We start from the raw sequence: 17,198 nt of genomic DNA, 5'->3' as shown, positions 1-17,198 counted from the left end.
CCCCCTTCCTTCTCACCGCCTTTCTCTCAGATGCTCTTCTCTCCTCCCTGGCCATCAAGATGTTTGGGCCGCTAGAGGCAAAGTGTTAGAGGACCTTGTAGAAGAAAGATACTAAGTGGCACACCATTTTTTAGTCTCTTTTTACACCCTAATGAGTTACAGACACTCCCTTTTTCGTGCCTTCTACTTGAAACTTGGGTTTTCCTGCACGAATATCTCAGACCCTTTACTTCAAAGATCTGTTGTATTCCCAATTATTATTATTATTATTATCACCATTATTATTATTATGTTGTTGTTGTTGTAATTCTTATTGGATTTACTCTCAATACTGACATTCAGGATATTACACATGGAGAAGATTCTTATCTTTAAAGCGTTATTATAATGATTATTATTTGTATCAGCAGTAGTATTGGCACTCACGTCAGTATATCACTGATTTTAGTTTTCTGAAAAGAAAACTAATGTGCCCGTTTTGTCTGTCCGTCTGCACTTCTTCTGTCCACTCTCAGATCCTAAAAATTATCGAAGTTGAGGGCTGCAAATTGTTATGTTGATTATCCACTCTCCAAACGTTAAACATACGAAATTGTAGACCTACTTTTTATTTTATTCAAAGTTAAAGTTAGCCATGATCGTGCATCTGGCAACAGTATAGACCAGGCCGCCACCGAGCATTGGTAGTTTCATGGGCCCCGGCTCCTACAGTATTACAATGAGACCACCGAAAGATAAATTCATGATGTACAGAAAACTCGATTGAGCCGAAGAACATTTTTTACTTGCTGTTGCCCGCAGTGAGCATAATAGCAAGAAAAAGCCACGAACTTGTTCAGGAAACTAGAATCGCAATGTCTGTAAAAGAGAATAGATCAGTTGGCCTGACATTTATCTGTAAAATAACTCTGTACTTAATACAGCAGCTTCTGATGCGCGTTGCTGTTCAATAAAACCATCGTTAATGGTTACAACTCATTTGATAAGAATTCTTTCAAGTTATCTGTAATGTGTTTAAGATTGTCTAAATTAACCAAGAAATATTTTTTTCATTATCATTATCAAAATTTGTAGTCGTTGTAGTATTTGTTAGTATAAGGTCGGTATTCACGCTCAGGGTTACCTGTCAGTTCACACACGACCGTTGAACGGATGAGCGTCCACACGAAAAGAGAACTGTCAGTCGGATTGTCAACTGTAGGTCATCGACCCTAGTTCTCTCCTTGCCCTCGTCGTGGCAACACTACAGGGCACCCATGGAAACTCTGCTGCTTTGGAGGGGTGGAGCAATATAGACTAGCTGCTACGGTAATTCACCTCATAATAGGAAAGAACAAGAAGGCTTATGAGATTTATCGCCTATGAGAGATGTCTACTCCCAGACAGTATTAATATATAGATTTAAATTAGAACTAGTGGTTGGTTCGGTTATTTATGAAATGGACCGTGAAGCCTACTTTCATAAAAAGGCAGGACACTGGCCTAGGCTTATACTAAATTGTATTTATCACATTGACATATTTATTTTTTCATTATTGTTATTAAATGACTTGGAGATACAACGGTCTACAATTAGCGCTACAGGATCTAATATTGAAAAGAATTAAGCCTATATATAGTTTATTCATATCCAGGTCCGAGCAGCTGAGATCTCTCCCAGACAACATCCAGCGGAACATTGTCATAAAAATGTGTTTACCCGTCCACACATGCGATCACCTGTCAGTCGGTCAGAACTTTGGGTGATTCCATCAGTTCATCAGTTCTAGTGAGTGCACTGACTCCGCCCATAAACTGTTGTCTACACGTAAGTTCTAACGCCAGATTCGATTAACTGACAGGTGGACTGACAGGTAAACCTGATTGAGAATACCCGGCCGTGGAAGTATTCGTGAAAAGGTTTCTTTACTTTATTGAGAGTAAAATAAGAGAAAAAGGTTTAGACTAAAAAGGCAAAGCGAAGGCATTTCTAAATTGAAATAAGCAATTATTAGTATTGAGATTATCATTGTTAATTACATGCCAGGCGTCGATAAGGTTCAAGAATACCATAAAAGAGTCAATAGTGTCAAAAGTTCAGAGTCCTTTTAATGGAAGTCAGAGTTAGGGCAATGAAACATAGGAGCAATGACCATAGCGTTAAATTTCTATTCCGTTCTAATTATGCCGCAAGGCATTATGCTACTGAGTTGCAGCTGTTTTTCCTATATTATATTAACTCGAGCTTGCAAAGAAATTGGTCTCCCAGATATTGGTCATCAGTAGTTCAACATGATTCAGAATTGTAGAAAGACTGGAGGTACAAATAAATGAAATCGGGGATTAATAATGCGTGAAAAAATAATAGTAAAACTTAATTTATAGCCGAAATACTTAGATATATGGGCCCATATGTATTATATGTGCAATATGTGTATGTAATTCACCTTAAAAGGAGAAACTGTGAAAGAAAATCCGCATATGTTACCGCTAGATAGTTTAAAGAATGGCATGAACCTTTGTGTATACACTAATCTGTCACAATGAAGTTCTAGAGAAATGGGTTGTATAACGTTACATATTCGAACCATGATATTCGAAACTCAAAAAATGGGCTTTAGTTACATATTCGAACCATGATATTCGAAACTCAATTTTGACGTGTACGAAGATCCTTCCGCTAAAAACAAGAGCAATCCAATTTCCTCCGTGACCTGCGAGTTGATAGCATCGTCATTCAGCGACGGCCCCTTTAGAACTTTTTGTTGATATAAAGCGATAATGAGTCTTTGGAAAAGAAGGAAAGTTCAGGCTAATTACAGTATAGCAGCGTTTTTACCCATTTAGGCGGAACAATGCGGACATCTCTAAGGACATCTTGGAGTATAGACTCTTCTGTTCCCACTCCCCCCCCCATCCCCTGATGTAGCCCCCAGCCTCCTCCCTCCCTCACTCAACCCCCACGCACACCTGCTTTCGAAGAGCATAAGGGCTGGCCAGGCACGTCTTTAGTTCAGACACAATGACGGTCAGAAACTGTATTAAAGGGTGGAGGTGAACTGCACGCACACGTATTCACGAAGGGGAAGGAGAGAGAGAGAGAGAGAGAGAGAGAGAGAGAGAGAGAGAGAGAGAGAGAATATCAATGAACAGAGATAGTAAAGTCTTGAAAGAATGTTTAAATCTAAATATAGGTCTTCCAGAAATGAGCGAAATGAAGAAGTATTAACCAGAAGACAGACGACAACGAAATATGAGAGGCTTAAGATAAAGAAAGAAAAGGGCAGAAGTAATGAAAGAAGTGGGAGAAATTAAATAAGATAGATGCGAGCCAAACGAAATTTACAATGATGAAAGTTTGATCATAAGAAAAAGAATTAAAATCCAGGAAATAAAGGAAATGAATAACGGAGAAAGGAACAACAAATAAATACAGGAAGAAATAACATAGAGAGGAAGTGAGATGATAAATAAGCGAAGAGAGCGAAACCCCCAGAAATCTGAAGAGAAAGAGGAAGGAGAAAATCTTCTAAACTTTTGCAATTAAGATTACAATAAACAACGACTTTCCCTTAAGGGAGCCAACTAGGTTTCCAGGGCGGAGATTGATAGCTAGGAGGAGGACGACCACCGACCGAGGAGTAGCACAGATACGGTTGATTAGTTTAGATTTCCTCTCCTTAGCAACAACTTGAACTTCAGCGTTTCCATTCTTTATTTCAGTTCTTTAGCATATTTCATTTGAATGTCTTCAAATGTTAGAGTTCATATGCTTTCCACTATCGTGCTGGACTGTTTGCCCTGGAAATGATGGTAAAGTGCCATAACCGGCTAAAGATCTACTTAGTTCTGCTTGGTCTCGTAAAAGAAAAAGAAAATTCTAATAGTTCAACATTAGAATTACATCCATTCACTACATAGCCGCTACAGAGCCAAGGCATTTTAAGCAATTGGTCTCATATGAAGTGACTCTCAGACGTGGTTTAAGAAAGTATAAATGACTAATTTCGAGCTGTGTAGTAGCGTAGAATTAATAGAGAGTGTGTACGGGCCAAGACTTGTAAGGAATGATAATGAAAGATGGAATGTGAGTCTGCCTTGCTGGGTTTGGAGAGCATTAAAGAGAAGTTGTGCTTTTGATTAAAATTAAAAGGTTGGTGACAAGGAAAGAGGTGACGTTGTCAATAGATAACCATAACCACGGGGTTTCTGTATAATGCGAATGGAGAAAGTCATGTGGAAATGAGTTAGGAATGAGCCTTGGTTATTGGGAATACATGGTTTACAGATAAAAGTTTTCACAAGCGTACCATGGAAAAATAGAATGGTGAAGAAACTAGTTTGTTGGATTATGTCTTAGCGCAGAGTAGATGGAAGTGCAAGTCGAAGGAAGCAGTGTCGAAAAGAGGGGTAGCTGAAGGTATATCTGGTCATTGTTCGACTGAATAAGGGTGAGAAATGTAGCGATACATAAATATAGTAAAATGATTAGTGTCGTTGAAATACTAGGCCAGAGTTTTTGGGGATGGGTAGTCAGTCTGATAAGAATAAAGGATTATAAAAGGGAAAAAGAAGGAGGGAAAGGCATAGAAAGTGCTGGACAGATGGAGTCAAATACTTATTAAAGAGAAAGAACCAACATCCAGAATGCGAGAAAGTACTTGCAAGAAAGAGATGACAAGGAGCTGACGAGCCTTCTATGCAAGATGTGTGAAACAGTTAATGTTATGGAAGTTTGTGCACAAAATATCATCAATGATTCAGTAGAAAAAGTATGAATCGGTCAGCAATCATTCTTTTGTCTAATCTCGGGGCCGGTCCCACGTTTTAGGTAACAGGTTATTTAGAAATAAATTAGTTTTTTTTCACTTTTACTGAATAATATGAAAACAACATATCTTCTCACTATTCAGATCAGTAAGATTTTAATGTATTTTTTCAGGCACTTTTTCAATTTTGATTTTTACATATAACGTTTGTCTTTTAAAGAAAACTACAAAGACTAATATTCGCAAATAAACATGCAATACAAATATGCACGCCATTATCTAATGGCTTCTTCATCATTATGCTATCGAGCCTCCTATATAAGTTTTTCCCATTATTGCTCTCTTTTTATCACATTGTTTTATCTATAAAAAAAATACGTTCCACCAAATAGCCCAGGGGTGGAAGTGGAAGGCATTGCAAACAAGGACTTAGGTAAATATGCCAGTGATCAAGGTTCTGCTCAAAATTCGTGGTTATGATGACGGTAGAGATATTTACCGATAAGCTTTTCTTTAGTTGACTCGTTGTACATAGCTGCCAGTAAAAGCAATCTAAGTTAGACTGCTGTACTGAGGAAAGACACCTCAAGTAATGATCATAAGGTCAGATAATTAATGTGGGTAGAAAAACTGATAAAAAGAGATAGTATCTAAGGAAACATGACATGAAATCTGTGTATGCCAACTCTGAGGAATATTTGCTTCAATCTATATACTTAATTAAATCTAAACCGTAAAAATTTTGCTTAACGGTAAGGACATCTAAAACATACAATTTGCTCAAATTTTGGTTCCCACTCAGGATTTAGTTTATAACTGAGGAACCGAAACTCATACTTATTTGGAGAAAGAAAATGAATTAGCGTTAATCTAGCATTAATCAGCCACTGAAATTAATTTTTGCTACAAAAATGTATTGTCTTTGAAAAGAATAGACGAGACGTGTCTGCACTTCCAGCTAAATGAATACCTTCTTGTTCCCTTCATCGTCGTTTTCGTCGTCGTCTTCTTCTTCTTCTGTACGAAGACATTCATCCGGTCGTAGGTCCTCGAAAGTTCATTTGGTCATTCTTAAAGAGAGAGAGAGAGAGAGAGAGAGAGAGAGAGAGAGAGAGAGAGAGAGAGACCCACTGGGCCCCAATCTCGACAGCATTTCAAACAGTGATCGAGCGAAAGAGCCTTCGCAGTCTACGAGTTAAAAATGCACTCAAGCAATGTAAAACAAGATGGCACTTGAGCGCCTAAAGAGTCCAAAAAAGTGTGACAATATCCCTTGCTGTACAAAAGCTCCAGCTGAAGTGCTTCAAGTTATTTTTCGCCTGGTCTCCCCGGGCGCTGTCGGATTTAAAATGGGAAGATGGCTGCATTAACGGAACAAAAGACCATGAGAGAGGAAGAGAGAGGGTGGGCGAGAGAGAGCAGAGAGATAGAGGGAGAGAAGATAATTTGCAAAGGAAGAATTTGCTGACCTATACGAAGATCTAAAGAGACAACGTGAATTACAGGGTCGATTTTTAACCAAATTTGACAGTGGTGTTACTTAGTTTTTTTTTAGTTTTCTGAAAAGAAAACTGCTGTTACAGCTGTGTCTGTCCGTCCGCACTTTTCTGTCCGCCCTCAGATCTTAAAATCTACTGACACTACAGAGCTGCAAATTGATATGTTTTTTTTTTTTTTTAGGATTAGATTTAGCCTAAATCGTACGTCTGGCAACATTATAGGCCAGGCCACCACCGGGCTGTGGTTGAAATTTCATGGGCCGAGGTTCATACAGCATTATACCTCGACCACCGAAAGATAGATCCATTTTCAGTGGCCTTGATTATACGATGCACAGAAAACTCGGTTGTGCCGAAGAAACTTCGGCGCATTTTTTATTTGTTTATTGCCTTCAGTTTTTGGCCATCACGAAAGAATTTCTGATCTCCTGAGTAATTATTATTCCTGCCATGTAGTTGTTGAGCTTCAGAACCATACATTGTTACCATTCATTTCCCTTCATTATGGATATGACATTAATCTACTAAATTAACTCCCTTTTGTAAGTCATGTACTCCGTTGACGATGAAACTATCTGCGTGGGAAAAGGATTGAAATCATTTACAAGTAAGACAATCATTTTGCATTGGAATTCAACTCGTTGGAACGAAGCTGAACTCTTTTTCAAGTTCTATGGTCACTAAGTAATGGAGCAGTGCAATGGAGCAATGTCGAGGTATTCACAAAAGAATGAAATTAAGTCGTCAATGAAATTCTCTATATTGGAGGAAGTTTGAACTCTTTCAAGTAGTGTAGTCATCTGGAAATTTGGAGTACCTATTTACGTCTGAAAAGATTTGACTTTTTTAAGTTTATCGAATACCTTGGAGTAAAATTATCTGCGCTGGAACAGAGCTGAATTCCTTTCTAAATTATATGGACATCCGGCAATGGAACTGTCTGGTAAAACTATCAGACTTACAACACAGTTGAACTCGTTTTCACACCGTGTAGCCAAATTTCAGTTGTACTGTGTTGTTGGAACATAAGTGAATTTTTTTTAATTTACATGTTCACTTGGAAATTATCTAAGCCAGAAAAAGATAACCCTGTTTTTAAGAGTCCTGTCAATGTAAATATTTGTTGAAACTTGGCAAAACTTCTCCAAGTGCAGTAGTCACTTGGTGACAGAACAATATCCGTTTAAAGTTACCGGAATTCCTTTTCAAGTGTTATGGATGATGGGCAGTGGAACTTTCTGTCTCAGGACAAAGCTGAAATCTTTTCTAAATGGTGTAGTTACTTGATAACAGAACTGTCAGTATTAGGACAAACCGGAATCAATATTCTTCTAGTTAAATCACCTAGCGATGGAATAATCTTTTTGGCACAATTTTTTACTATTTCATGTGGCATATTTTACTATCTATTGAACTATCAGTGGTGGAATATACGATGTTTTCAAAATAGAAATCAAGAGACAGTTTGACTATCGGCACTGAGATAAAGGGTAGTTTTTTTCAGTAGTTGTAGTAACTAGTCAGTGTAATTATCTGAGATGGAACTTTTGCATTTTTTTAATTTTTTGCCATTAAATGTATCTGTTTGAACAAAGTGGTATCACTTGACAGGTAAATTATCCACATTAAAATGAAGCAGAGGTTTGCATTCTTTTTCAAGTTGAGACTTGGCCATAGAGTTATTATGTCACCTGAAACAGTGAAACAAAGCAGACTTTCTTCCAAGTGGTGTAATTACTTGACAATGGAGTTGCTTCTTTTGGAACAAAGCGTCCGAATAATGATCCACTTGGTAACTGGATTCTCTGATTTGGAATAAAGGTGAACTTTTCTAAAGTTGAATAGTTACTTGGCGATGAGCTAACTGTGCTGAAACAATTCTGAACTTGTTTTCAAGTATTAAGGTTACAATACAAAGGAACTGCCTCACTTGGAAATAAGATCATTTGTATGTCATTTGCCTTTGGAACTATTTTACATCAGAATAAAACTGACGACTTTTTCAAGTGTTTTAAGCTCTTAGCAATGGAACTATGGGCGTTAGAGGCAAGTTGAACTTGTTCCATGTGGTTTGCCTCTGCTGTTAGAACTACCCAGACTGATACACAACTGATATTCGTAAGTCGTGCAATTGCTTAAAACCAGGACTACCTGCGCTGTAACAAATCTAGAACTTTTTCAAGAGTCTGGGTATTTGACTGTAAATTGTTCGTGTAAATTGCTCGGTAATGAAACTCTGGGTTGGAACAACGCTCAACTTGACTTCAAGATCAAAGTTGAACTCTTATTATTTCATGTGATGTATTCGCTGGGAAATGGAATTGTCTGCGTTGGAACAAAGGCATTGTTTTCCTACAACTGATACCCTTCTTTGTACTGCTAAACTTTGGAATTCCCTCTCATATTCCGTTGTTCCTGCCTCCTGTCATCTCTCAGGTTCCAAGAATAAGGTTTATCAGTTCAGAAGTCACCCTTGATGGTACTTTGTTTTCTTCGTTTGTCAAATAGTTTGTTTAGAGATGATTGGCTAATTTGTAAAAATAATTCATTTATTCAGTCTTAAAAAAAGAGTATGTCTTACGAGAATCATTTTAATAAGCAATAATGATTACTAAATGATATTCCTTAGTCAGAACTTATTCATTTTGTAAGTACCTCCACTATTTGTGTATATAGTGTATTCGTGCTTGTCTTTCACGATTTATGCCGACTCCGAAGAATTTAAAACTTCAATGTCTTCTGACATCTTGCCGCTAAAACAATTCCTGTTTTCCTTTCTCAGTTTGAATACACAATTCTGTCGATGTAATTCTTTTAGGGTGTTTCGATTTTACCCCGACAGCCACATGTTCCGATAATTTTGAAATATAGATAACGGAGGTAATGTTTATAAATCATTGATTCTTTGTTAACATTAAAATCCTAAATGTTACTTGTAATGGTAACAATTACAATATTAACAATTATACTTGTGTTTTTTATTAATTTTTTCCTTTTTAGTATTACCAGGTCACTCGAAAACATTCCGTCAGTATGTCAAGGAGATTTAAATTTTATTGTTCTTCAGTTTTACTCTCAGAAGGCATCCTGTTAGGGTGCTAATGAAAAAGAAAGATAAAATTGCTCTCGTGTTGACTATAATTACAAAAACCAATGAATGAACAAGCGGTTCGAATAACCAGAACTTTAGGAATCGTCTTTTAAATCTCGTCAAATTCTTAATATCCGTTCTGGTCAGCTCAAAGAGTTCAGCTAATTCGAGATCTAGCTGTTCAAGCTTTATTTCGAATAGATTTTTGCAGAACGCAAATTACCTAATATACAACATAAACAAAATTACCAAGGAGAAAGAGCGCTAAAGATTATGTTTGTGTGTGTGTGTCTGTCTGTCTGTATTTGTAACCAATCTAGGCAAGAGAGTATGCGGTGGTGTTTGCCCGGAGGAAAAGGTTGCCAATTTGTAAGCATTAGTGTTCCTTCCGGCTCCTGGATGAGCATCACAAAAAAGCCCAGCCGTGCTCGGCCCCTCCAGCCTTCCTCCAGTGGCCAAGAAGGATCCCACCCCCCACCCAAACTTCCTCCATAATCCTTTCCCCCCATCTTTGTCTCTCCTCCTTCAGCAGTCATGCCCTTCTCCCCCCACGTCCTCTAAAAACCCGCCTCCTCCTTTCCCCTCACTTCCAATCTCTTGCGAGAATTGCTGACAATGGCTGTAACACCTGACCGCCTGAACCCGCATTCAAAGGCTTGACTGATGTTCAGTCGACGTCGGTAAGAATCCCAATCATTCGGAAGACGCCCGAGCCAGAAAGGACAATACCGAAATAGGAAAGATAGAATAGTTCCTTCCTATCAAAGTTATAACAAAAATAAATAAACTCAAGGAAAGAGTGGTGTGCGAGAGTGATGAAAAATACTCCCCGGTTGAAAGAATCTCTCGTTAACCCAGAATCAAACTTTCGGAGACATCATTCTTGTTCCAGTCAAAATTGGTCAGAAGTATTTTGTTGATGTGGCGATATCTGTGCAACTTAGCGTTAGCCCGCTCAGCTGCCCGTCCATCCGGCCTCTCTGTGCCCCGCGTGAAGAGATGGAAGCTCACCCACTGCAAGACTAACATAGACTCCTGCAAAACAAAGCGGCAGTGCCGCCTTTTCTGAGCCGGCAAAACGTCCAGCAAACACTGGAGTTTTACACTTGGAGCTGCTCTTGATGGAGTCATTTTCTTGCTAGCGTTTTGTAGCGCACAAGAAAAGAAGGGAAAGTCTGTATTTTCTCGCGCGTCCCTCGCTTTGACTTGAGAATTTTCTAATTTCGTGTATTTGAAGAAATTGTCGCACTCCCTCGGTCCCCTTGTTAGGCGAATATAGGAAGAAGAGCGCGCAGGCCATTGGCTTTTATTTATATAGAGAAACAAGATATAATGATCCATGTAGAAATGTTTATTGGTGTCATAATAAGCGTGTATTGTTTTATTTGATATATAGTTGTAAGATTGACTTTTAAATATTTATGTCATATTTTCTGGCGCAATTATCTGTAATGCCATCGGACCCTATGATACTTTTTCTAGATATTCAACTGATGAAACGAGACTGAAATTCCGGCTATAGACTAAAACCTCTCGTTAGAAAATCCATTTAATGCGCCTTCGTAAGTTTGAGGTCAGAGCATACAGTGGGAGTTCGAGGATATACATAAAATAGACGCCAAGCCAGGGAAAGTCTAACATATTGGCGACCCCGTTCTCGGCGCTCTCTCCAGAATAAAATGAAATTGTAATGTCGCCATCCTGATAAATCATCTTCGTTCTCTTTCCCTTTTTCAGAATTCTCTCCATCTTTTCGAAGGATTTACAAACATTCTCTCTCTCTCTCTCTCTCTCTCTCTCTCTCTCTCTCTCTCTCTCTCTCTGTATATATATATATATATATATATATATATATATATATATATATACTATATATACGTATATAAACCTATATATATACACAGAGAGAGAGTGAGTGAGTGAGTGTTATGATAAAGAACAGAACTAACATATTGCCCCTTGTATCTTTGCCTTCATAATGGTTGAATGCGAACCTTTTATGTTTGCGTAAGTGCCTGTACATATTTGTTTTGATCCGTAATCGTTTGTGCGTGCGTGTGTGTGTGTAATCTCAGAGGAAATGAAACAGGACCTAATCAAACAATTTTCTTTTCTCTTTCCAGTAACATGAAGAAGGATAATGTAAACATTTCCGCCATCTTGGATTCCCTACAAACAGGGTATGACAAGAGAATCAGACCCAATTATGGAGGTAAGTTGTCCAAATCATTTCTCTTCCTTATTACATTACGAGAACGACAATCCAACTTCTTCTCACTTCTAAATTAGTAAATGCAGATGATTGAAACGATTTTCATATTTTCATAATAAGAAAAGAATACATATGCTTTGAAGTAAAGATCAAGGACAGATTCCTTTTTCGTGAAAGAATTGTCAAAAAAACGTAGTTTTTTGTATTTATCTCCTTTTTGATCTTGGACGACAGAAATGAAATTTTATTTCCCTCCGGAGCGAGAAACGATACATGTCAGAATTTTTCCTCGATGATGACTTTCAAATGTCTTAGCTTTTTCATCTGCCGTTAATTCTACATTTTTGCTTATACACGATACTGAATAAAAGATGATAGCAGCAAGGTGTGAACATTCACACTTCTTCCCAGCTAATCTCTTCCCTCATTAGTCCTTCCACGTCCTATCTTCGTTTCCTTCGTTCCAGACTATAAACAACGGTGTCGTGCTTTCCCAGCCCTCGCTCCGCCAACATGATCCATCCAGAATGAACTTGCGGATGCGCGAGATTAATAGTGACGATGGATCATGTTGGTCCGAGGGTGGGGAAACCAGCACACGACTATTTCTCTAATCAAGTGTTTAACTGATGTTCATCTTTTATGTACAGTATTATAAGCCCTGCATCAAGATGGCTTCCTAACAGTGCTACGGAATTGTATTCATGATACGATAGTTGATGACTACTAGTGCTATTGTTTCTCTGTCATTGTAATTTTCCTATGTTGTTGATGTTGTTGTTTTCTTCCGTAGTTTATTGAAAACAGTGGAACGCGAGTAGGGTGAAGTTCTTTGGTTTGAAGGATTTTTAGTTAATGTTATAGAAGAAATGAAGTGATGCCGTTTGCTAAACTTATCATAATTTCTTTGAAACAAAAATAATGTCATTGTTAACTTTAAAACTGTAATCCATAATAATTAATGTTATGTTTTGGTTAAATATGGATAAATTACAGATTAATCTCACTTGGGATAAGACCATTCGAAATAAAGTAAATTTTATTTTCCGAGGGAAATATTCCTTTTAGCCAAACAGGTATAAAAATCTCAGATTCAACAGTTTTTGTTTAACAGACCAAACACCTTGTCATTCATTGTGTCAGAAATTGCTTTAATAAAGAGACCTGGTCATTTCTTCTCTGTGCTCTACAATTCAGCCTGTAATAGAGTGATCACCACCCTACTCGTGGCCCATTGCTGTAGATCTTTTTTTTTTTTTTTTTTTTTTTTTTCGAGCCAATAGGAGACGTCAGTCATCAGTGGCGAACTTTCCTCGAGGATGCTTAAAACTTCCCCTTTCAACCATTGCTACTCCTATTGAAAGTTGATGATAACAAATGAGAGATTTGTAAACATGAGTCTTCCTCCATAAAAAAAGGTAGAGAGAAATGTTCGTCCAAAAAGTAAGACTTCTCCTATTGGCCTGATTACCTGTAAGCGCTTTTCTTTTCTCTCTTCACCAAGATGATGATATAGGAGGCCCTGATAGCCATCTTCGGCTTCTGTCTTCTTCTGTTGCATTGCCCATCATCCATCTCGACACTTTTCACCCTCTGCTCCTCGTAGAGTCATCATTGTTTCTCATAGGTTACATCTCACCGACCTTAATGCAGCCTCATTGCCATCTGATATTTGATTGATGTCATTTTTTATAATCTGCCACTAAGTGCATCTTCCATCTCGCCATTATCATCATCATCATCTTCAGCATAGTCACTTGTTTCAGCCATGTCATCATCGCTATGTTGTTCACATCATTGTATTTTGTACGTCGTTACCACTGTTATTTACATAAAATAACATCATAATTCTGTCCAGTTCAGAAATGTTTTTGTGTTCCCGTAAGCATTTCCATCACATCAAAAACCATCTAAACGGACGTCATTTATTTTTCACCTCAACATTCATTAACATGATTCCTTCATTTCAAAATGTTAAAGAATAATTTAAATTTGTTATATTGATCAAAAGATGTGAAATTGGTGGCTAGATATAGGACATTTTTCTTTTCTGAAAGGTAAATCTCATGCAAATAAAAGGTCGAAATAGTCTTTTCAGGTGCCAACTGTTCCACGATGACTCTACGTGAAATAAGCTGTACCTTTCTGAAGTTACCTTTGATCTTTGGTAATCTTGATTTATGATAACGAGCACTAATGTGGAAGCGAAATGTTTTGCGAAGATTTGAAAGGTGTGACCTTTTATCCCACATTTGGCATAATATTCCGTTACTTCAATCGAACAGGAATTATATCAAATCAAGAAAGAATAGGTCACCAAAGACCTTTCTGGAACTGTGCCTTCAGACCTCAGTCTCCAGCAGCTGGCTTCGAAATATTCCATGGCTAACAGAGAGTTAGGCACTGGTTTATGTTGAAATATTACCGTTATGAGAGTTCTAAAGAATATCAGAGTGTTCATGTTGTCTCGTTCATTTTCCCGAACCTTTGTGATTATCGTAAGGATATTCCGTCGGAATCATATTTATTTATTTAGGAATAAATTCGTAAGCAGTCATCCTTAAGGAAAAGAAATGACATCTAAAAAGACGTCAGAACAAAATATGACCTCGAAATTATCTTGAAATTGGGAAATTCTGTCCAAATAGTCTTAGAAATATAAATGTGTACAAAGAATAAGAAATTGCCTCGAGATCCCTTAATACAAGAATAAGAATTAATGTACTGTAATTTTAAATACCAAAAATGTATCTCGATCTCTGAAAAATTGTTCATTGGTCATGAGATGATTGTTTATATGAATGACTTTAATTTGATTTGCAATATAAACTCTATACTAGATGAAATTTCCCAGAGATTTTTAAATTCCAAAATATTACAGCATTCCAGAATTATTTTTAAACTTTTATTTTTTGTGGCAACAGAACAGGGCGAGTCAAGACTTGAAGGCTTAGCAAGAAAAGATTTTCTTTTAAACGTGTGGTAACATTTCGTTTAGAAAAATAACCGCTATTAGTAGAAGCGAGATCTTATCACGATCGTTAGGAGAACGAAGACCTGACCGGTTGACAGAGAAGGACAAAGAAGAGCCAAAGCCTGTCTGTGAGTTATTCCCAGATATTTTTGCTTACGACGACGTTAGCCTCTCTCCTTCATAAGTAAAGGAAATAAAGAAACGGGGAAGGAAAAAGATGCAGAGGCCGGAAAGATAGGTAGCGTCGGAACTTATCAAGAATTTATTTCTTTCGCGCGTGAAGGAAAACACAGAAATCTCAAAACGCTGCTGTCCCTGTGAGAAGAATCACAAAAAACCGCCTCGAGTTACTCTCTCTCTCTCTCTCTCTCTCATCTCTCGTCTCTCTCTCTCTCTCTCTCTCTAAAAATAAGATGAAATAGAAGAGACCGTGGCTGAACACCAGGAAGCCAGGAAGAAAAGAATGTGATGTGGCAGACGCAATACACCTCACGTAGAACGTTTGGAGGAACAAGAAGAAAAAGGCAATGAAGGGTCGGGTTGGGTTGGCATGGGCGGGGCACTTTGTGTGACATGCAAGAGAGGGAGTGGTCTCTATTGACATGACGTGTAGTGGACAGCTAGAAAATACCGAAAGCTCCCCTTCCACCACCTGCCCGTTTTCATTTTGTAGCTTTCGGTTTTCCAAAGGATGAAGGGACCAAAGCCAAGTTAGGAACGGAGGAAAATGGCGCCCACCTAAGTCAATAGAATGGGCCGTATGTGTACCCCGAGTCGAGTTTGGAAGGAAAAGATTTCAACAAAGAGTGAAAATAGAGAGCTGGCGTATCATCTTCTTTCGGCCTTTTTCTTCCTGATGCGTTTGTCTGTACTGAGAATTGTATCCTATCTAAACTCTCTCCTATTCTTGGACAGACCCTCTCACCACCAGCCTTCTCCTCTGACTCGCAAGTGCCACTCGAAGTGGCCCGAGTTACTGCCCTTGCTGCCAGGCTCTGTGACATGAGGAAATGCCTTCTCTCCCGCTCACGAAAAAGTTTGCCCCTTCCTCTTTGTATATATACATATGCATTCAGTTTTACATTCTTTTTTTAAATATATCCCTTATATTATTATTATGATTATTATATTATTATCACTATTATTCTTATTATTACTTATTATTTATTATATATATATATATATTATTATATATATATATATATATATATGTATGGTATGTACGTAGTATGTATGTATTGTTATGTATGTATATAATATATAGAATATAATATATAATAATGTAAGGGATATATTTATAAAAAGAATGCATGCGTTTATGTAATGTGTATATGTATTTCATCTCGCCTAATGTACATGCATATTGAATACCATCCTCTGTGCTTCACTAACTTTTAATCAATCTCGACATGCTATTTTCTTGTTTATCGAAAGATCTACTAAAAAAACGAGACGAAACAAGCGATAAACGTAAAAGTCACGCAACGTCCCAAAGCCTATTTAACGACGACAGCGAGGATAAAATAGCGATGGAGAGAGAGAGAGAGAGAGAGAGAGAGAGAGAGAGAGAGAGAGAGAGAGAGAGAGAGAGAAATCTGTCCAAAGGATCTGAGAGACATAAATGGAAAGCCATACTTCTTTTGTTAGTGGTTTCGACCAAGGTATTGGAAGCGGTCTGCGTTTCTATCTGTTGTCTTTCCCTCAGTTTTATTTTTAGAGCCTCTTCTCGGACGTACGTTGACTGAAGAATCACCAGGAAATTATTTGCATACTGGTTGTGCCATACACAGACACACTCCAAAAGTGTTTCTATTTCACATAAACTTTTGTTAGATTAAGTTTGACCTAAGGCTTCATAGACAGACTCTTGCTCATACGACCAATCTGTAGGTCCACACTCCCTATTAAGATAATCGCTCTCTCTCTCTCTCTCTCTCTCTCTCTCTCTCTCTCTCTCTCTCTCTCTCTCTCTCTCTCGTAGGTCATTTGCTACATGCGAGTTCAACAATCAGAATGACGATAAGGACGACAGAGCGCCCGCTATTTTTCATCAGCTTTCAATATTTCGTAATGCGCCAAGACATCGTTAAATATCATTGAATCTCCTCCGCGAACTTTCGCTAACGAGTATATATGCAACTCCTTTCCATTTTTCCTCGTCTTCAGCACAGCAGGAGAACCATTTCTAAGTACTGTCTATAATCAATGGGCGCACATCATTCCTAGTTTATTTTGAGGGCATAACCTCGCGCTAAGGAGTTTTATTCATTCGTTCGGGAAGCCAAGAAAAATGGGAATCGTAGATTTTTTGACATTTCGGGCAAAACATTTTTCTAGTTAATGAAAATGTAATTTGTGGGAGTCTCGAATGACATGAGTGCATCTAATTGCTGGGGATGACGTTGCGTCGTCAAGTTGTGCTGTTCTGGTCATTTCACCTATATAGTGTGGCCAAGTAAGATCATCTGTTAAGTTAAACAATTTAGTTCGCATTCGACGTCTATTCACGACATGTGAATAGACGTCTACTTCAGCATGTGAAATTGGCCTCTAATGCTATCTTTGCAAAGTTGTAGTGAAGCAAGTTTGTAGTGCAGGATAACACAAATATAAGAATGTCAGTGGGGAAGGAAGTGCCTTGAGTAGACTGCTAAAAGTCTTGTTGGTGACCGAT

The 17,198-nt window shown here is 38.0% G+C and overlaps 1 protein-coding gene across 12 annotated transcripts in view; it reads left to right on the top strand.

Moving 5' to 3' along the window:
- Positions 1 to 17,198, top strand: part of LOC135220661 (gamma-aminobutyric acid receptor subunit beta-like) — a 424,244-nt gene that overhangs the window by 256,877 nt on the left and 150,169 nt on the right. For all 12 annotated transcript variants that reach the window (XM_064258030.1, XM_064258029.1, XM_064258022.1 and 9 more), the window contains one exon: positions 11,462 to 11,550. In XM_064258030.1, the coding sequence (XP_064114100.1) occupies positions 11,462 to 11,550 (89 nt within the window). The remainder of the gene's footprint in view (positions 1 to 11,461; positions 11,551 to 17,198) is intronic.

Source organism: Macrobrachium nipponense, chromosome 2, assembly GCF_015104395.2.
Source record: "Macrobrachium nipponense isolate FS-2020 chromosome 2, ASM1510439v2, whole genome shotgun sequence".
NCBI classification, from domain to species: Eukaryota; Metazoa; Arthropoda; class Malacostraca; order Decapoda; family Palaemonidae; genus Macrobrachium; species Macrobrachium nipponense.
This window is presented reverse-complemented; position numbering and strand designations above follow the sequence as displayed.